The sequence below is a fragment of the Muntiacus reevesi genome, chromosome 17, assembly GCF_963930625.1.
Source record: "Muntiacus reevesi chromosome 17, mMunRee1.1, whole genome shotgun sequence".
Taxonomy (NCBI): domain Eukaryota; kingdom Metazoa; phylum Chordata; class Mammalia; order Artiodactyla; family Cervidae; genus Muntiacus; species Muntiacus reevesi.
In genome coordinates this window covers 57,837,816-57,859,475 of record NC_089265.1, presented here as the reverse complement: position 1 = coordinate 57,859,475, position 21,660 = coordinate 57,837,816, and the positions used below count along the sequence as shown (strand labels likewise).

Here is a 21,660-nt window from a genome sequence, read left to right as displayed (position 1 = left end):
CCTGCCTTGTCCTGCTGGCCTCTCCTCCAGAGCACTTAGCTCCAGCTGGTGTGCTGTGGATCGGACTGACTTTACTTGTCTCTCGGACCCTGAACTCCAGAAGTGGGGCTTTCTGTTCTGCTCAGTGCTGTTCCCCAACCGCGGACCACGCCTGGCCCCCGCGAACATGAGTCTGGAAGGGACAGCCTGCCAGACCCCGCGGCGGTCATGCCAGTGACCAAGCACGTGGGTCCAGCCTGTCCTGAGCCTTCCACTGGCGGGAACCGCCCTCCCTCCCCACTGTTTTCTGTAGTGATTAATAGAGAAGCCTGTCTCAGAGGGATGGAAATGCTTCACCGCCCTAATGGGTAATCTGGCTCCGTGGCAGAGACACGCCACAGGTTCATTCACCATCCTCGGTGGTCCGTAGACCGCACATCACCACTGTCAGGGCGGGAGCTTCCCACCACCTTCCGTGAACATGAGGCTGATCGCTGTGTGGCTGGGGTCGGAGGCCGGCTCTCCACGTCCGTGCCTGCTGGCTGGGGCTGGGGAGATTTCCACCGTTGTGTGTCTGCGGGCCTGTAGCTGGACGTGGCCTTGGGTACGCGGTTCCGCAGGCGCTGGCCCGGTTTACTCAGCGCTTAGTATATGCTGCTCCAGTCAAAGGTAGTCCCTCACCTGACTCCCACGGCAGTCGGTACGGTAGGAAATAGGGCTTCGGAGAAGTGGAGAGGCTTAGCCAAGGCACACAGCTGCTCATGGCCAACTTCAGAGGGGGCCTCGGGGCAGTTCGGAAGCTTCTGTGACGTTCGTAGTACGTGTCCACATTGAGTAGGCATGATAAGAGTAATGAAAGCAGCCTTTGTGATAGCACTGACCGAGCACAGACTAACCACACGCCAGGCGCTCTGCCGAGACGGCTGTGCATCCCCTGGCAGACTCCTCACAGCTGCCCCACGCGTTGGGTACGGTCGTCATCCCTCGTTTTCAGAGAGGCCACCGAAGCCCAGAGTCATGACTCGCAAGGTGGACTGCTGGCCTCTTCCACACTTCTGGCAACTCCAGTTTTGTTTGTTTGTTTTTAAATACTTATTTATGTAGTTGGGGCATGCAGGCTCTTTCACTGTGGCACAGGGGCTCCCGAGCACGTGGGCTCAGTAGTTGCAGAATGCAGGCTTAGTCGCCCCGAGGAATGTGGGAAACAGTTCCCTGACCAGGGATCAAACCTGCATCCCCTGCATTGGAAGGTGAATTCTTAGCCACTGGACCACCAGGGGTGTCCTGGGAACTCCAGTTTTCGCTCAGTATTTTCCACTCTTTGTGGGGTGTCTTCAGGGTCCTTCCCTCCAAAGGTACCTCCCCAGCCCATGGGGTGAAGGATGCTCCTGCAGGTCCAGGGCTGGAAGGAAGGCACATGGAGGGCCCATCCCACTGTGCTGGGCACTGCTCCAGCCTCACCTGGGGACTCGTCCAGGACGGGGCTGGCTGTGCGGAGGGCCCACGCAGTGGGGTGAGTGTAGGGGAGCAGACGGCTGTGATGCAACGCACCCCTCGACTGGAACTCTCTGGTTGTCCCAGGAGAAAGGGGGCAGATGTGGCCAGTGCAGCCCTGGGTTGGGGGGAGGGTGGGAGAATGGAGGCAGGTTTCTGGCACAAAATAAAGAAAAACTTTGCCCCTGACAACTGTCTAGGGAGCAGAGCCCCTCTGGGGGTACCGTGTCCCCTTGGATGGAGGCTGCGGGAGGGTTCCTTTGGGGATAAGCCTGAGCTCAGTGGCCTCTGTCGAGTGAGCCAGCCCCTCGATTGCACCATCTGACTGACGGCACCTCACATCCTGGATGTGGGAAGCCCACAGCTTTTGAGCCGTGTTTGTTCATTGCCTGGAACTCTTCTGCCTGCAAACTGTAAATCATCAACCAGCCGTGCTGATTTCCTGGCCCCACTGTGTGCCGCCCGTAACTTGTGGGGCTGAGCTCTGGGTAACCGAGTAACTGTGCTCTTTCTCTCTCCCCCACAGCCCAGTTTAATGGCAGTGAGAAGCGGCAGTCATCCCCCTCGCCTTCCCGGGACCGGCGGCGCCAGCTTCGAGCTCCTGGAGGGGGCTTCAAGCCCATCAAACATGGGAGCCCCGAGTTCTGTGGGATCCTGGGAGAGAGAGTGGATCCCGCTGTGCCACTGGAGAAGCAAATGTAAGTCCGCAGGGAGCGAAGCTCAGACTCGGGGACCAGTTCACGGGGTCGCTGTCGATGCTCATGGAAGGCCGAGGCCACTGTCAAGTCTGTCTGGTCAGGATTAAAGCACACCTCTCCTGGTTCCTGGCCCTGTGCTTCCTCTCTCTCCTCTGTATCACCTGCCTGCCTTTGGATGGCTAGTAGGAAGGACAGTGAGATCATCCACATGGTGTTCTCCTTTCGTATCCTCCATTCTAGTTTCATCAAGCAGCAAGTGAGCTTTTAAAAAGCTAAATGTATATTAAACCCTCCTGCCTGATTGCATATTAGCTTTACTTTATAGCAGGAGTGATGTTTTTGCCCTACATCCCTGGAAGCTCAGGTGGTAAAGAATCTGCCTGCCATACAGGACCCGGGTTCGATCCCTGGATTGGGAAGATCCCCTGGAGAAGAGAATAGCTACCCACTCCAGTACTCTGGCCTGGAGAATCCCATGGACAGAGGAGCCTGGCAGGCTACAGTCCGTGGGGTTGGAAAGAGTCGGACACGACCAACACATACATACACGTGCTAAATCCTGCTGCCTGTTAGCTTTATTTTATAGCAAGAGTGATCTTTTTGCCCCACATCTGCTTGGTCTTAGTTGGACAAGACCTTGGCAGTCTTGGTTGGGTTTTCCCCAGAGAGTTCCCAGCTTTAATCAGCAGCCGAGTCCCACCCCCGCTGCCCCTTGCCGCCTGCTTCTCTGCGATACTCTGGTCCGTGTCGTCTCCATCCCCTTGACTGAGGTGGTCGTCTCCTTTCTCTGCTGGGGTCTCGGGTCCCTGCTCTGCTCTGAAAGCTTCCATGGCTCCCCATCGCCTCCAGGATAAAATCCCACCTCCCAAAATTGCCACTCGCTCTGTGAATGACCCCCCAGACTGCTTTTTCAGTTTCTCGTCATTCCACATACCTGCCCTAAAGTAAGTTTCTCCAGAAACGTAACAGAGCGCGTCCTGGATCCCATGCTCCTACCATCAGGTGTATCGCCCTCTTCACAAGTGAATGTAGGATAAGTGGGGTTGTCATCTTACTGCAAAGTGAGAAAACCGGGACCCCAAGAGATGTGGAGCCTCGGCCAGGATCTCCTGGCTCAGAGTGCCGAGGCAGGATTCAAATTCCGTGACTCGACCCCACACCTTCCTCTCACTTCCCTCCTGTATGCAATTTTCCCTCGCCCTGAGCACATGGCCAGCACAGAGTAGGCACTCAGGAAGGCCAAGAGATTAGCGGACACTCAGCGGGTTCCCTGTGAGACCGCGCGAGTGCATCACGTGCTATATTAGTCTCCACCCAGGGGATTCTGGGCTCGTGCAGCCGGCCGTGCGTCCCTCACAGGAAGTGCTCCCTCGCTGAGCAGGATGCGGAGTTTTCCGAATGATGTCATGAGCCCGTGTTCCCTTTCTAAGCGTGTGCTGCAGCCCCCTTTGTGGCAGCCCCGTGCCTGCCTTACCGAGCACGTGGGGGGAGCGGGGAGGGGGAGGCCCAGCAGGTGTTGTGTTAATCTCTTACATCTCCCAGCCACACAGATTGGGTGGCAGGTTTCGCTTATTTCTGATCAGACTGTGTGCTTTTTAATCAACAAACAAAATATAATCCAGAGACGCCTGGGAGCTATTCAGCAGGCATCCTGACCCAGGTCTGCCTGGGGTCAGCGGCCCAGCCCCCCTCTCTGCCCACACCCGGACGGAACTTCGTGAATCCCGTGAGGGCAGGTCTGCCTTTCCTTTCCCATTCCCGCCCAAAAGGCCCTCAGCCAAATCCAGAGCCATGGCTGGCTTTTCCTCCCCATCGTCTCATCTCCCTGGGATTATTCCAGCCTGCTAGAGGCCTGCCTCATCACCCAAGAAGTAGGGTGGTGGGCTTAGGTAAGATCCCACTTCCAGTAGAGCCTGAGGACCCAGGACCCAGGCCGAGAGGTTCACTGTATCCCACCCGGGCTGATGCTACCTCGGAATTTAGTAGGCATTCCAAATCCCGACTTCTCCCCACCCTGGTGCAGGGCAGAGGGAAGGTGGGCATGCTGAGCATGCACCCCATCTTAGAGGGTTGTCAGGGGTGGGTAGTCACACTTCTGCCCAGGCACCCAAACTACTCGCTGGCCCTCCTGGGACAGTGGAAAGGCTGCTCAGGTACTCAGGGGCGATTCCTCCCCAGCCTCCTGGAGGCAGCCCACCACCCACTCTGTTCTGCATTATTATTACCACCAGCACATAAACGTGTCCTAGTCATGAACTTCTTAGTATTGTTCAGTCGCTCAGTCATGTCCGACTCTTTGCGACCCCATGGCCTGCAGCACACCAGGCTTCGCTGTTCTCTTCACCGTTTCCTGGGGCTTGCTGAAACTCATGTCCATTGTATCAGTGATGCCATCCAACCATCTCATCCTCTGTCACCCCCTTCTCCTGCCCTCAATCTTTCCCAGCATCGGGGTTTTTTCCCAATGAGTCAGCTCTTTGCATCAAGTGGCCAAAGTTTTGGAGCTTCGGTTTCAGCATCAGTCCTTCCAGTGAATGTTCAGTCTTGATTTCCTTTAGGATGGACTGGTTTGATCTCCTTGCTCTCCAAGGGACTTTCAAGAGTCTTCTCCAGTACCACAGTTCTAAAACATCAATTCTTGGGCACTCACCTTCTTTATGAACTTCTTGAAACAAATAAATAAATAAATCTCGACTAGACACCCCCATCTGGCTCCCGCCCCTGTTGGGAACGTAACCTCCATGAGGGCAGGAACTTGTCTGGGTCACCATTGTGTGCCCAGAGCCTAGATGGGTGCCCGGCACGTAATAGGTGCTCAGTGAATAGGCAGCTGTCCCCTCGGTGAACAAAGTCCCCAAAGAGCCGTCAGCGCGTTCTCTCTGCCTTCCGTCACCTCCCGTTCTCTCATCCACCCCAATCTGCTTCCCTTTTCTGCCCGGGTAACCAGCTGACCTCTTCTGGCCCCTGTGGCAGCCAGCACCGTAAGTGGCTCACTCCTGCTAAGATGCACTCTGCTCCCGGTTTTCCTCTGCCCTCCCCGCCGGCTCCTCACCTAAAGCTGACCTGGAGGTTAGACTGTCCAGGGCTCCGTGCTCTTCCTGGGTAGCCTCTCAGGACGCTGGTGGTGAGTCATCCCCAGCCCACACCTCTCCCAGAACTCCTAACTCCTACCGCCAGCTGCCTCCTTGGCATCTCCACTTGGCTGACGCACGGGCGTCTTAAATTTAACACGTTCAAAACCGGACTCCTGATCTCCTGGACACCCGCTCCTCCCCAACTTGTCCACCTTTCCCACCCCACACCAGCAGCATCACATCCACCACGTTGCTCAAGTCACAGTCCTGAAGTCATCTTGATGCCTTTTTTGGCGTCACACCAGCATCTAGGTCATTACTAAGCTCTGCCAGGTTTCCATCCAGGACACATCCCGAATCCATCCATTCCTGTCACCTCGGGTCCTCCCATCTGGACCACTGCAGGAGCCTCCTCGCCTGTCTCCTGCTTCACATCCCCTCTGGCCATTCTTCAGGGTAGCCTGGCTAACCTTTTGTAAAATCATCCAGAGCAAGTATTTCTTAACATCTCTATTTAAAACTCTCATTGCATTTCCTTATGCTTACAATGAAATCAGACTTCTTCCTGCGGCTCACACAGCCTCGGGAACTGGGCCCTGCCCCCACGCCCCCACCCCCACCCCCGTTCACCCTCATCCTGTCCCACTTCCCACAGTCCAGCACTGGGCCATTCTGGCTGCCTTTTTGCTCCGCGAACACCCCAAGCTCATTCCCACTTCTGGACCTCTGCACTTGCTGCTGCTTCTGCAGTGAACGTGTTTTCTTTGGCTCTTCACATGATTGGCTCCTTCTCAGTGCAGATTCTCAGGTCAAATGTCATCTCCTCTGGGTTGCCCCCCTGTCCATTCATTCCACAGTCGGCACCTCCCGGACCCCAGTCACTGCCTTATCACAAACCCAGTATCCCTACATAGCGGTTGTCACTATCTGAAATTGTTTCCTGAATCTGTTGGTTGACTCTATCTGCCTGCATCAGCCCTTTGAGAATAAGGATATAGTAAGTGGTGAGTAAATAATTGGATGATCTCATGGGTGTTGGATGGACTGGGTGGCGATTGTTGAGTCTTCTTAATTCCCATGGTTCAGGCCTGAGTGGCCAGCTCTACAAAGTCCAAGGCGTCCCCAAGATGGCCTCCTGCCTGGATTGTCTTTTCAGTTCAGGCAGGTCCTGCTTGGGCCTAGGAGTTGCCCCCCAGCCCTGAGGACCAGCCAGGCCCATCCTGTCTCCTGGTAACAATCCTCATCCTGACAGTCTGCCCTCTCCCCATCCCCCAGTTGAGTGCCCTTTGCATATTCTCTCCCCAGCTCCTCCTGTTTCTCTTTTGATCCTCGATCCCGAGTTCCCTGCCTTTCTCTATACGTGGAATGGCTGGAGCAGCTGGGGAAGGAACCAGCAACTTACTCTGTTTACCCACCAGGGATCACCCTTAACGAGGATCCAGAGCCCCCCAAGGCCCATCTGCCACTGCCTCCCTTACTGCCACGTGGCCTGTGCTCCGGGAGCCGGGCTCAGGCAGCACCTCCCTGGAGACCACTTCTTGGCCTTCCCTGAGGACGGCTCTGCTGCAAATAGCTGAAACTTGCTTGGCTAATAAAACAGCATTTTGTCAGCTCACTGGGGCTGTGTTACACAGGTGAAACTTCCTGGAAAACAACCTTGGCAAAACTGTTAACTCTCATCTCTAAAGTCAGCTCCATCCGTGTCTAACCACGTCTCCCAGTTACACTCATGTATCTTTTCTTAAACACACACTGGCCCTTCACATCTCTGGGAATGTTTTAATTATGGCAGCCCGTACAATTCCCAGCGTCACATCCTGTTAATTTCTGTGTAAGTGTAGACAGGAAGGCGGGTCTGCAGTGTCCACTTCCCTTGCCTTTTCCCTCGGCAAATCCCCCTCCAGATGTCCAACCTCGGGTCTGACCTGTGAGCTGTCACCTCTGGGGCCATCAGTGACTCTGTCACAAGCTCACTGGACGGGGATACTCAACGTCTCTCTCTGCAGTCCTTGCTTTCCTAGAGCTGGTTGAGTTGGGGGCTTTTTTTTTTTTTTTGGTTATAATTGTGTCATCTTCACTGCTGCTAACTGTTTAGAACACTGCCTTATAAATGGCAGAACGTGCAGAGAAAGGCACTGTGATGCTTTTCTCCACACAGGATGTCTGTCCCAGCACTCTCATGGGTACTGTTCCCAGGGCAGTCCTGGGCCAGGTCCTGGAGGCAGGCTCCTCCGTACCCATGGGGGAGGTACGACATTAAAATGCAGTCTACACAGCGGTAGCCTGAAGTACTGGTAGTTGGGGAAGTGACCTTTGGCTGTCTGCAAGTTCACTTCTCTTTTGGCTGAGGCTGGTAGCTGCCAGTTGCTGAAACCCACCCCACTGCAGGCTTTCCATCAGCCCTTCAATGCATCATTCTGTTTAATCTTCCCAACCCCAAAACAGCAATAGAGTGACCTAACTTAGGAAACTGAGGTGCACCCAGATTTAGCCTCTTACCCCAGACTCCCAGCCATTCAGTGGCAGAGCCAGGTCTGCGCCTCCACAGCTAAAGCATGACCTATCCTTGACCACTGGTACCTCTGGTTCCCTTCCTAACCACATCTGGCCTTCGCACTGATCCGATCCCTCAGAGACCGTCATGTAAGTAAACAGAGACCTGTTCTGAGTACACCTACTGACCAGCGTCCTAGGATCTTCACTCTGCCGCTGAAATTTTACCTTGAACTCTTCCAATCTTGAAAACCCACGTCCCCCTTTTGTCCTGCACTCGGGGCCTTAGCCAGGCGTCTGCCACAGCACCCCTCCCATGTGATTCTGCCGCTCACCACGTGCTGCCTGGAAGCAGAACCGCTGGGATCCCCACGTGCCCGGCCGATGCCAGATGCACTTGGCGGGAGCACTGGTCTGGCCACCCCACCCCACCGCCTGCTCTCCTGAGTGACGAGCACCGCCCTCGGTCCCGCAGATGTCGCAGAGCCAGCACGCGTCCCGCCTGTCGGCGCCCTCTGACGGCTCCCGCGTCTCTCAGAGAAACCAGAGTCCTCGCATCACCTCGTGCACCAGGCCCCCAACCCGGCCCTGCCACGGGGCCTCTTGGGCCCCAGCACCCACACCGCCCCCTTGCCTCACTCTGACCATCATTGGCCTTCTTGTTGTTTCCAAAACATGCCGGGCATCCTGCTCTCGCTGCCTTTCTTCTGCCACCTAGGCTGTTTTCCAGCTTCCTCCTCTGGGGCATCTTCCCTCAGCTCCTTCGGGTCCATACTGAAATGTCACCCCTGCAGAAGGCTTCCCTCCCTGCTGCTTGAGACAGCAGTCCCTCCCGCCAGCTCCAAGCCCGGCGACCCTGCTCCGTGTCCTTCGTGGCAGCCACACTAGACTGTGAGCCGCGCGGCGTGGAGGCCGGGTTTGCTCACCGTCCTGTCCCCGAGGCCTGCACGCGGCCGGCACTCTGCCGATGTCTAGTGAGCGAGCGCACACGGGTCGGCAGGGACAGGGACGGGGACGCCACCTAGTGACAAGGAGGCCAGCACGCCCGCAGCTGCCCGCCAGCGGGGCTGAGCCTCCTGGGGGCAGCGGGGTTTCAGGGGGTCTGTCCCTTCTGAGCTCTGACCCCGTCTCTCCTCCGCAGATGGTATCACGGAGCCATCAGCAGGGGCGACGCTGAGAACCTGCTGCGCCTCTGTAAGGAGTGCAGCTACCTTGTCCGGAACAGCCAGACCAGCAGGCACGACTACTCCCTCTCCCTGAAGTGAGTAACCGCGGCCGCCCCCGGCCCTCGGCCGCCTCCCGCGCCGTGCGGCCCGGCCCGGCTGTCTGGGCAGAAAGACCCGCCGGCGTCCCCCGGGGAAACTTGCCAGCATGAGTGATTTCAAGCCTTGCTTTTCCAATTTGATTTCATTCTCCTGGGACACAAAGGAGTTGGGTTTTTTTTTTCTTATTCTCCATTTCTGCCTCCCTTGAAGAGGAGGGGCATTTTCCTAGAACTTATATTAAATATCCAAGAATAGCTTCCACATCTGCCGTGAGCCAGGGACTGTAGAAGCACTTAGCGTGTCTCCTCCCTCCTTCAAGCCTCACAACAGCCCTTTGAGGAGAAACATCTTGTCCCCATTGTGCAGATGAGGAAACTGAGGCTCAGAGGGGGGCCAGGGCTGCCCGCGGGGGCTGGGTCAGTACTCAAGGCCGGGTGTTTGACGCCCCTCTGCTCCTGCTGCCCCCGTGAGAACCACCCTTTCCTTGTGTCCTTGGCTACTGTTTGGGAAAGTCTCCCTTTTATGCGTCGCACGAAGGTTGTGAGGAACCCCACGGAGAGCCAGGAAGAATCTTGCTGACATGATCACCTGCAGCTGCTTTGTCAGCTGTTGGGTCTTTGTGATCCACAAGATGTTGCTTTCAGGATAGGTGGCCCTGAAATAAGAAAAGGGTTTTTTGATTGAGGGTTTCATCCTTCAGTGCTGTTGCTGGATGGAACTCAACAGATTGACTAAAACCCATTTTACAGATAGGAAAAGTGAGGCTGGGAGAGAGGAGGGACTTAAAGAGTTAGTGACAGAACTGAGATATAAACCCAGGTCCTTCAGCCAGCACAGACTGCCACAGATCTCTCAAGGACATCAGGGCAGAAGTGGTAGATGGGGTGTTATGGGCAAGTGGATTCCAGGTCAGCGAGAGACGCGGTTCTCTAACCCTTCAAGCCTATCAGGAATCAGAGCCACCTCAGGAGGTAGTGAGTGTCTCATCACTGGGGGTGTGCAACCAGGAGCTGGACAACTGCCTTGCCAGGGAGGACGTCAAGGGGATTTCTGAGCCTCTGGGAGGGCACTCAGGGCAAGCGGCACATGGATACTTCCTTCTCCACCATCAGACCTGACAGCTTAGAGTCAGGGTGGTTTTATTGCAGCCGAGGAGAATTCAGTGCGCTAACCTGTAGCTGGGCTGGTGGCAGCCACAGTCAAAGGGCTGTCCCTGCCCAGGGGAGGGGGCAACGGGGGAGGGGTGCACCCCGCTGCTAGGGCCGGGGGGGGGGGGGGGGGTTGAACTCCCCGCTGCTCCATGCTGCCTCTTCCCGCCCCCACTGCTCGAGGTAACCTAGCAACCCAGGTCCATGAATGATGCCTCCAGATCTTCACCTTCCTGCCTCAAGGTGAACTGTGCCTTTCTGGGCTGCAGGAGGTGAGAGAGGTGAGTAACATCAGAGATGGGCCTCCATGTCACCATCCACCCTTCCTTGCTGACCTGGACAGACTGCCCAGTCCCTGGTCTTCCTCACACTCGTCACACTGGCCGTCTCTGAGCTCCTCAGTGTGTTTCATTCTTCCTGGAATCCCGTCATCTGGGCCCAGGCCGGAAGCGTCTTCCCTGGAGGACTGATTGAAGGCACAGAGGCGGGGGTGGGGCCAGTCACTGCTGTGAGCAGCAGGGACCCGTCGTGCCTCTGTTTATTCACTGGGAGCACACGAGGAGTCTGGAACCGTGGGTGGGAACTGCTCGCACCAGCAGGGTCCGCTCCCCGGCACCCTGAGCCAGCGCCATCCGTCACGCGGACAGACGCAAATGCTGGCTGACAGGTGGTCTTCAGAAGAGTGTGTGTCGCGGTTCTAAGGGCGTAGTTCCCTTTGCGTCCCTGGACCGCTCCCTTCCCCGGACCCTCCTGCTCTCAGGGCTTACAGTCCGGGGGCGGGTTTTCCCACTCCCCGACCTCGTGGCCTCGGCAGCCACTCAGCTCTCTGACCTCAGTGTCCTCACCTGTGCACGAGAGGCAGTGCTGTTCTCCGCGTAGACAGAGAGGCCCATCCGTGCCCCTGGCTCCCCGGATTTCCCCTGGCTTGCTGCGGCCAGATCCCCTCCCGGGCAAGAGGAGAAGGTGGGGTAGACCGCGGGCACAGCTCAGGGGGGCCTGTGCTGGAACCTGGGTCAGAGCACTCTGCCATCAAGCCGGGTTTGCCTTCCTGCACCGTCCTGTCTGCTCTCATTATCAGGAAGTGCAGTCTGGGTGGCTGGTCTCTGCCCACGGATGCCGAGGTAGAGGGTTTAGTTTTGCATGCTTGTCTAGAGCCATTAGATCCCAAACGCCAGAGGGGTGGTCTTACCTGATCAGCTTTCCCTCAGAGGAGGCCAGAAGTGGGGAGGAGGGTTGGGCAGTCCATGGCTGGCCAGAGCAACCTACTAAGGGGAGTTGGGCTTGTTTTCCAGAGCAGCCCCAGTATCCAGCCAGGCTGCCAACCAGGGAGAGACACCTGGCATTCATCACCTCAACCCCAAAGGGAACCGCCTTGTTACTGAACATCCCAGCTGCTTGGGGCAGGTGCCAGCTTTGCCAGCCACCATGGAGGTTTGGGGTCTCTCTGATGCCGAAGGCTGCCTGGCAGGGGCGGGGTGGGGAGTGGCATTATCAGGATTGCAGGGCATAGTGACATTGGAATTCTAGCTATGTTATCATGCGAGCCTTGGGCCCTGCTGCAAGGGTGTTCTGGGGAAGAGAGAGAGTTTGGGGGAGTGTGGCCCCAGGGAACAGGGCTCTCCACCCCTCCAGCCCAGAGGACAGAGCTCATCCATCCGTCCCTTGGCAGAGGGGGGAGCAGAGGTGAAGACAGTCTCGCCCAGGCAGCCGAGCTCCCAGTCTGGGCCTTGTTACTTGCAGAGGGCTTGGGGGCTGGAGCTGGCATAAGGATGAGAAGGTCTGGAGAAGCCGCAGGGCAGAGGTACATTGAACCTTACGGAGAGGGTCGATATTCCCTAGGATGGAACAGTTGGTAGGCATCTCAGGTGGAGGGGACACACCAGGCAAAGCCCTGGAGATGCAGAAGAGCCTAGGCAGGGCTCAGGCCCCACAGAGGCGCTGAGACTCAGTTCTTAGTGACGGGGCCACCCTCAGGCTTCCATCAGTATGCCTAAAGCCCACTTCACCCTGAGTACTCACAGTGCTTCACAATTTAGAAAGCCTGCACCTTGGTGTCGGGACAGCCCCGCGGGGTGGTCGGGGCAGGCATCACCACCCTCATCATCAGTGTCGAACCTCTAGCGACCTTAGATGCCCAGCTGGTCCAGTCCCTTGGCTTTGTGGCCAGGGAGGCCAAGACCCAGAGGGGACTCACGACCAACCCAGCTCCCCAGCGGCAGGTGGCCTCACAGACAGCAGAGATGGTGTCTGCGTCCCACTGTGGGGACCAGGCGGACCCCTGGGCCAGGCCGAGCAGCCCCCCAGCAGCCCCTTCCCCAGAAACGTCTCCCTGCACCCGCGGTAATCACGCGGTGCCTGCCTGCCTCAGTTTCCCACGTCCCTCCCTGGCAGCCGCCCCCACCACGAAGCAGCCTCACAGAGGTCCTGCCTCGTCACTTTTCAACCCTGTCCTCAACCCCTCCTGCAGCACTCTCCGCCTTCCCATCTCCAGCCTGACCCAGCAGGGCCCTGGGCCATCGGCCGCCAGCACACACCCGTGACCCCTGCTACACTCACTCTAGCCTCGGGAAAGCAGAAGGTCGAGCTTTTAGAAGTTGGCAAGGAAACATCACCCTCTTACACAGTTTCCTGTCTGGAAAGGCAAGCAGTGGGAGAAAGGGATTTAAAAAAAAAAAAAAATTCATTAAAAGGGTTCTTTAGGCACTTTGGAGTATGAATGACTCTTTGCGAGTTCTAGTTTCATGAGTTTTTGCAAAGGAATCAGGACAAGATGAGGAAAACAGGACTTCAAAGGCTGGAGGGTTTACAGCTGGGAGGCAGGGTGAACCAGGGCCTCCTCGTATGCTTGGGAAGGGGACAGACAGAGCGACCCTCCTGGCCTCAGCAGAGATGCCCCTGCTGCTTTGACCTGGGCCCAGCCCAGCTCTCTTTAGGCCCTGAGCTGCCGTCCCCAGTAGGGTACACAGCCCCAGGGAGGCCTCGAAAGGTGCCTTCAGCTTTCAAATCCCCACAGGCAAACTGCGCAACAACCTTGCAAATGTGGCCCAGATTCCGACCTCAAGAGACATTTCTGACCTTTCCATCAGATTGCAGCTCAGCCCAGATCTCTCAAGAGTCTTCCTCGGCCCATAAGCTCTGCCCCTTCATTTCTTGTCAGTTACTGGGCTCCAGTCTCCAGGAGCTCATAGCCCAAGTGGGAAAGAAGCGGTATTTACACCGGTGACTCAGATATGCACAGAACATGTTTAGGGCTACCTAAGGCAGAAAGTGGGCTTCCCTGGTGCCTCAGACGGTAAAGAATCTGCCTATGTTGTAGGAGACCTGGGTTCAGTCCCTGGGTCGGGAAGACCCCCTGGAGAAGGGAGTGGCTACCCACTCCAGTATTCTCGCCTGGAGAATCCCAAAGGATCCTGGCGGGCTACAATCCATAAGGTTGCAAAGAGTCAGACACGACTGAGCGACTAACACTTTCACTTTTTCACTTTTCAAGGCAGAAAGTGCTCAGGTCTGTGAAAGAGGGAAGGAACCGGAAGAGTGTGTGTTGGAAGGCTGGGCAGGTCTTAGACCGTGGACAGGGCAGAGAGGACAGCCAGGCAGAGAAGGTGGCACAGAGACAGGAAAATGCAGAGCTTGTGTAGGAATAACAAGTAGCGCTGGCCGGAGCCAAGGAGACAGGCGGCCGGTCATCCAGCCGAGGGGTTGGGGCTCTATCCTGTACGTCAGGGAGCATTCCTGGGGGTTTGAGCAGGGCTGCAGTCAGGACCCCAGAGCTGTGCTCCAGAACCATTCATGAGCCGGGTGTCGAGTGGAGCCTCACTGCCTGCCCGTGCCCTCGCATGTCACAGACATGCCACTGAAGCTGGCACAGTCCAGGAAGCGGGCGGGAGTCCCGGGGGAGACCACTTGTAAAGATGGAGAGGGAGGGACTTCCCTAGCAGTCCACTGGTCGAGTCTGCACTTCCAGTGCAGGGGGCTCAGGTTCAACCCCTGGTCGGGAAACTAAGATCCCACATGCTGCATGGTGTGGCCAAAATTTGTTTTTTAAAAAAAGTGAAGATGTAGAGTGAAAAGCATGGGCTCTGCAGCCAGTGATACACGGGTTCGAATCCTGGCTGCACGCTCAACTGCTGTGTGGTTCTAGCCACATGAACTTACCTCCCTGACCAGCACTGGGAAAGCTGTGTGGGCCACTCCCATGAAGTTCCTACAACAATTAACGCAGCCCAGCAGGTCCGGCCACAGCAGGCCCTCGGCGTGTGCCCGTCCCCGCTCCCCGCGGCTTCCCCGGAGCCTGTAGACACGGCCGCGGAGCCAGCGCGGGGCACGGCTGCCCCGGGTCACCCTCGCTGGGCGAGTGTCTGGGCTCTGGCTGCCTCCGGGTGACTTGCCCCGGGGTCTGTCCCCACCCCCAGTGCCTAGAAAGAGGGTCCAGCGTTTGATTCATAGATCCGCTTCCGGGTCACGGTCTCCACGGTCAGGGCCAGCTTCTCTCTCTGCTCCGTCCTGAGGACAGTGGGAAGGCCCCACCTCCTTCTTCAGGCGGGGAGGAGGGGACGGGACAATTTATCAAGAAATTGCCTCCTGGTCTGACTGCCAAACGAGGCCCTTCAGGTTCCCGCCTGGAGCTGGGAGGGCGTGCCGACCGCTGAGCAGCCAGTCCTCACCCAGCATATGCCTCCTGGGAGGGTGGTGTGTGTGGCAGGGCCAGAGGAGGTGATGGGCTGTGTTCCAGGGGCGCTGGGGGCGCGTTTCTGTTAGGGTTGTTTTTCTTTCTTCTCTCCCCTCATTGATTTATATGGTAAAGGAGAGAGTTTTCAAACAGTAGGCATGTCTGGGTCTAGGCAGGCGGGTGAGTGATTAATCTTAGTTTGTTGCTGCTGACAGCCAGGAGCAAGAAATAATAACAGTTTGTGGGGTGGGGAGAGGTGGGGGAACGCGAAGACTGCTCGCCCTTCGATCATCAGAGGGAGCACGGACTTCGCTTCCTTCTGCCGTCTGAGCTCCCCCTTGTTGAGTGGACGTCTGAGGCTTCGTCCTCTTAGCTCTGCAGTGGCTGCTCCCATGGGCGAGCCCCCAGGGTGGTCTCCCAGACCACAGTGGAGGCCTTCCCGCCATTGTGGGCTTCCCTGCTCAGTGTGACCTCCTGCCCCAGATTGTGGGGCTCTGTCCCCACTTGCCCTCCTCCCCAGGCTGCCCCTGAGGGCTTCAAGGAAGGCGGGGATGTACCGCCCGGGGCACTGCCCGGCTCTGAGGACCAGGGCCCTAGTTCCTGGCTGTTTGCCCCCATGACCCCCTGACTCTCTGCGCTTCCAGGTGGGTGTGAGGGCTGGAGGGGGGGTACCAAAGAAAGAGAGGCGGGGGTCAGGCAGACTGGCCCAGAGGTAGCTGGCTGACTCCAGGCAGACAGTGATGGCAGGAGAGGGTGCGATAAGGAAGGGTTTTGACCTGGGCCTCGGGGAATGAGGAGGGTTGAGACGGTTGGGGATGGGCAGGGTAAGGAGCTGCCCATGCTGGGGAAACAGCAGAGCAGGAGGAGAGAAGCTGCCTACTTCCCAGCCCAGTTTTCAGTAGACCCAGTCACTAGCATCCTCCCCCATCTCCCCAGAATGGAGGCAGCTCGGGATAGCAGAAGAAATGAGCTCTGGATCGGTCCGGCCTGGGCTTTTGAACCCCAGCTCTGCCGCTTACTAGCAGGACGGTCTTGGACAAAGGGACTCAACATCTCTGAGCCTCGGTCTCCTCATCTGTAAAATGGATTTTGCAGAGGCGTTCATGAAGAGGTGATGTCTGCGAAGTGCTTGGCCTGTACCCAGCAGGCAGTCACTGTCTTTGTTACAGACTTGGTTACCGCCGTGGGTCATTGAGAAAAGGGCTCGGTGTGGCTCAGTACCTTGAGAACTACCTGAGTGTCCGTGCCCACATCCACTGCCCTTTATGGTGATAGGATCTCAGAGTCCATGCAGACTGCCTCTGGAGAAAATCCTGCATGCCATGACTGAGACAAATCACAGGGCTCACGTTAAATCCAGGCTGCCCTCTTGATGACCGTGTGACCTTGAGTAAGTCACTTAACCTCTCTGATCTGCCAGTTGCTCATCAGCTCCTGAAGATGATGACCACCTCAACAGGCAGGCAGAACGAAGGCCAGAGAGAGGAAGAAGCTTGTCTGCCTCCTAGCTTCTCAGCTAGGCCCCGTGTTTCGGCAGCGTCTGCGGCAGCCTGAGACAAAGGGCAAGCAGAGGAGGGGGGTGTCTGTGTCCTTGCTCCTGCTACACGGAGGGTTTCACATCCTCTCAGGGCTGATGGAGGGAAAATGAACTTTCTGCTCAATTAGTGGACAGCATGTTTTCGCCTTCTCTAAAAGGTTTAAAGGAAATGGTGCAATTAGGAGCTGCTGCTGTAGGCAAAACAAGAGGCTCCTCAAACGTTCTGTGCAGGAGACGGAATGAAAACGGTGAACTCTAGAGACAGAGGTTTTCAGAAGCCCCGTCTGACGGTGGCTGAATCTGGAAGGCAGGTCGGGGTGGAGCGCTGGCTGCCGAGGAGGCTGCAGCAGTTCAGCGAAGGACTCGGGCGGTGGGAGTAAGCAGAGGTCGTGTCTTGGTCGAACTGAAGAGGGTGAGAAAGAGCAGGGAGCCTGGGGCCTCGTTCAGATTTCTGAACAGCCGGTGAGTGGTGACTCCGCCAGCTGCAACACGGACCTGGAACTGTCAATTTTGAAAAACCTAGGAGACTCATCCTAACTCAGGGCGGGTTTTCATCCCTGCCCCAATCGCTGCCCCAAACCCAGAGGCAAGAGGCGCCTGCACTCACTGCCCGCCCGTTGTCCAGAGCACCGGCCGGCCTGGCAGCGCCCCGGGTGCCCGCTGATGGGCTGGGGTTTCCTCCTGACCTGCCGCGTGCCCCTCCCAGCCAGGCACACCACACCGCCCTTTACTCCCCCGAGAGCTCCCTAGCCCTCGCCAGCGTCTGAGCCACCCCGATTACATTTCCAGCTGGTTTTTAATTGTCTTGTATCAGCCCACATAAATCTGCCTGCGAGGCTCGCCTGCCGCGTGGCAGTCGGGGAGCGGGGTGGGGGGCGGTTCCAACTGCCCATCCATCGCCAGCAAGCCTCCCGTGCCCGGGGACAGCTTCCTTTCTGAGGCACTGGTCTCTCCAAATGTGAAAAACGTTTCTTTCCAGTCACATTTCTAACATCTTGTTAATAGGATTTATTTAACAATGTTTTCGCAAGAGCCATCTGGGAAAGGCTTGTTTGGGAACTTGGAGGGCACTGCAGGTCCAGGCCGTGGTGACAGATACAGCCCTCATCCCTGCCATCAGGGGACGGGCAGACATGTGAACGACGCAGTCAGGGGCCGGAGGACCGGGCCTGAATCCCCCTGCTTCTGCCGGCCGTGGGGGTCACCCAGCGAATTATTTCACGTCTCTGAGCCTCACCCCCGAGGTCCAGGGACACAGCGGAAGGGAGGTTTCTTTGTAAACCCCGAGGGGCTGTATAAATGCAGGTGGGGTTATTTACAGAGACTTGTGCCTTCCCCAGGGAAGTACGGGGGTCTTATTTTGCTAGTAGCTAGGTAAATAACTAGATGTTCCCCAGAGGAAATATAACCAGCCCCCTCCTTGAGGCATTTGGTGGGGCTTGAAGCACCCGGCTTCATTCAGTAAAACCTCAGGGTTTCCTGTTCCCCACACCCTCAGGCCCTTGCAACCAGAAGAGTCTTGAATCATCCAGGTCAAGACCCTGGCTTTCGGATGAGAGAAACAGGCACAGGGAGGGAAAAGACCTTCCCAGGGTCCCGCAGCGAGATGCTGGCAGAGCCCAGCTGTCTCGGCTCCCAACCCAGGGTTATTACCCTTCTGAAGCCCCGTAGCACTATATTTTCTTCCCTCATTTTCTCCATAAACGTTCTTGGTATTTGCGGCAGGTTTATAAAATCGGATGTCAGATTTTACAGCTCTCGTCTTTGCTCCCACCGTTCAAATTCTAAAGCTATAAAAACGATGTTCTGCTGTGTCTGAGTGTGTGTCACGCTCACACACGCACACATTTTGTGCCTCAAACCCGTCCTTTGCTGGGCGCGCCCCACCCCCCCAACCTCCTTCCAGCCGAGGGTGCTTTCTGCCACTTTTAATGCCTTAAAAAAAAAAAAAAAAATTGCTTCACCCAGGAGGAATATAAGAAACAATTGGCTTTGGCAAAGCTGGCTTATTAGAAATGCTTTAATTAGAACTTTTTTTTTTTTTTGCTTGCTATTTTCCTTTTGAAAATCCACACGCTGCTCACGGCTCCAGGCGACTTGGGGATCAGCCTGTCCCATTCTCAGCACAGACTTTGAGGGCAGGGTGACAGGTCAGCAGCCTGGGTGTCCTTGCTGCATTCCCGCCGGGCACCAGGCCTCCAGCTGGACAGGGAGACAGAAGGACAAGAATAGGTGAGGGCTGTGGTGGAGGGAAGCGTGGCAGGGAGTAAATAAGAAGAAAGTGAGTCTGACTGGTGGCATCTTGGAAGGCTTCCTGGAGGAGGTGGTGTGTGAGCAGGGCCTAGGAGGATAATAATGTATTGGGAAGTAACAGCAAGGCCAAAGGGCAGTTGGGTTTGGCGTTAGGGGAGGGGTCTCTGCAGTGTCCCCTCTGCCTGTGGTGCCAGCTTGAGTTTTCAGCTGTCCCCTCCATGTCAGCCCCCCTTGGCCAAGGCGACTAGACATTTGGCCCAGGTGGACAAAGATGTATGTGCCTCATAAACTCTGAAGTCCTGGTCGGCTCTCTCTCTCTCCCCACAGCTTTCTGCATTTCTGGCCCTTTCTCCCGTCCACAATCCTTTCCCACCCCCCAGCTTGCTCAGAGCGGTTGTGTGCCCATCGTTTCCAGCTGACACTAAGGGGTACAGCCCACCCTGGCTGAACACAGCCTCCCGGGGGGGGGAATGCATTTACACGGTGCCAGGTAGGCGCTGTGCAGTCCCTGGTACCTGGTGTCAGAAACTGATTTGAAGAGGCTTCCGCAGTGTATCCTCTAAGGCAGGTAGACTTGTGCCAATAACAATGATTAAAAACTTGGGGCAGTTTATGAGTTCTGACACAAGTGATGATCAGACCACTGAGGCGGCAAATGCGTGAGGTCGTATGTGCCGGGCACACCCGCATTTCAAAAACAGTCTCCAAATGTGAGCATAATCCCATTTTGTCTTCAGATTTTCAGACTAGAAAAATGCTTCTTCTTGTCCTGAATTGTTCCAGTCTTACCCCCTAGAAATTTTCTGTGACAAAATGAAAGTGGACCATTTCACTTCTGTGGTAGTTATGCTTTTAAAAAGCCATCAGTTCCAATAGTCAGTAACTTTTTGGAACTCAATTACTTGCAGCCATGCTGAAAAAAAACTGTAATTAATGTGGTCAAACCCTAGCCAAATAATAAAATGAAAGCTTTGTTGTGTATCAAGGCAGAAATCAATTTCATTAGGGAGCAAAGAGCCAGCGATTTAATTTTGAGAGAACGCTCTACCCTGTGGACGGAGGTTGTCAAGGAGCTGCCAGAATGGATGCCCAACGTGAGAGGATTCGCCCTCCAGAGCCCAGATCACGAAGGGCTGACAGTGACCTTTCACAATTACATTTGCAAACCTTCCAAGTGGCCACAGCCCATGGGCATTTGCTTCTTCATGTTCCTGGGCTGGTGCCCTTTGGGGTTTGGGTCAAGAGGTGCATGTTGCCTGACCCACTGACACTCTCAAGCCAGTGAGATCCTGTCCTTTGGGATCAGGAGGAGGAAGACAGTGGACTCTGGAGGTCAGCAGACACCAGAGAGGAGTTCCGCGGAGGCTTGGGGTGTGACATGGTGCAGTCATGTCCAGACAGCTGGGCTAATGGCCACGTGGGAGAGACCCACGGGAGCAATGTCCAATTGCAGCCCCCAGCGTATGAGAGATCGTGAGCAGCAGGGGGGCCAGGGTGGGAAGGGCTAGGAGCTTCTGCCCTCTGAGCACAGTTGGAGGAGCAGCCTCGGGTCTGTACCTGCTCTGGGCCCCGCTCTTCAGGCAGGCCTTTTCAGGGCAGGCGGAGCAGCTGTGGCCTGCGGGACCGTGCTAAGTCACAATTCAGCTCAGAACATAGCAGGACTTTCTCATGCGGAGAGCCATCAAAGGTTGGGAAAGGTCGTCCCTGTAAGGAGTGAGCTGCCCAGTGCTGTGGGTGAGCAAAAAGCAAACGCTGGACGTGAGATGTGAATGTGGACTTTGCATCACCAGATAAGAGCTAGAATGGTGGTTCTCAAACTTGAATGTGCATCAGAATCTCTTGAAGAGCTTGTTAAAGGCTGATTCTAGTTCCAGAGAAGCCCCGGAAGCCACAGGCTTAGCAAATCCCCGGGGACCTTGATGTAGGCGTTCCAGGGCACATTTGAAGAAACTCTGTGTTTGAGAAACCTGCACTTCTCTTCCAGCCCTGGAACTCTGGGGCCTCTGCAGTGAAGGTCAATCATTCTGTTTAATAACTGAAGTCATTCTTTCCTTATCGCATGGTGTGAGCATCTTCTATGTGCTAAGTTTCAAAGGTTTAGAAGTTTGTGGGGCCTCAGTGGTCACCTCATCCTCTCCCTTTGTTGTGTAGATGGGAAAACCAAGGCCCAAGAGGGCAAGAGCCAGGGGTGGGACCAGGTCTCGACTTCCTGCTCAGGGCTCTTTTCCCTTGCTTTCAGTGAGTTTAGGGAACATCATAAAGATCTCCCCATTTCACAGATGAGGAGACTGTGGCCCAGATCCCCAAGGCTTATTGGGAGCTTTTCCACTGAAAACCACCGGTCACTGTCTTTCACATGATTTGCAAAAGGCCTTTGGCCGGGGCCACTTTGGCTTAGAGTCAAGTGTGTGCCTTTGAAATTCCGGGGAGGAAGAATGGATCCTCGGGTTAGAGGCAGGGCTGCTGAGCGAACAGATCTGTTTTAGTTTGCAGTTTTTAAAGACCTTTCTGGATTTTCCTTCTTTACTTGTTTTTGTTTTTTTAAGTAAAACTGTGAGTTGGGTCAGATGCTTTGTGGGCAAGTCCCCTTCTTTTGCGGTGCTAACGAATCCATTGTTCAGGTATGGAGGACAGCCCCACCAGGAAAGGAGCTGGGTCCTAGGATAACGAGGGCAAGCGCCGAGCTTTAAGGACGGAGATGAGAACTGGGGTGTGGGTGGGTTGCTGTCTCCCTGGCCCTCCCTGCACGCCCACCTCCACCCTCCACCCAGTGCGGCATCCCTGCCTTCTCAGAGCATACGGAGGCTATGGGCAGTGCCCTGTGGCTGATGGCACAACGTGGGGGTCATACCAGGCTCGCTGGAGAAGGGGAGCAAACCTCCACCCCTTTCTGGGCCTCACGTCATCCGTAAAACAAGGTCAGGGAAACACATGGCCTCAAAAGCCTCTGCTTGGCGTCTCGTGTCCCTCAGAAACGTTGACTGCAAAGCAGTACCCGCAGGACCGCCTTAGACCAGGATTTTTTAAGCAGAGAAGGCTCTTTCCTCATC

General features: G+C 56.1%; 1 protein-coding gene across 1 annotated transcript in view; it reads left to right on the top strand.

Moving 5' to 3' along the window:
- Nucleotides 1-21,660, top strand: part of SHB (SH2 domain containing adaptor protein B) — a 135,797-nt gene that overhangs the window by 102,966 nt on the left and 11,171 nt on the right. The window contains exons 4-5 of the mRNA XM_065908160.1: nt 2,000-2,171; nt 8,880-8,999. Of these exons, the coding sequence (XP_065764232.1) occupies nt 2,000-2,171; nt 8,880-8,999 (292 nt within the window). The remainder of the gene's footprint in view (nt 1-1,999; nt 2,172-8,879; nt 9,000-21,660) is intronic.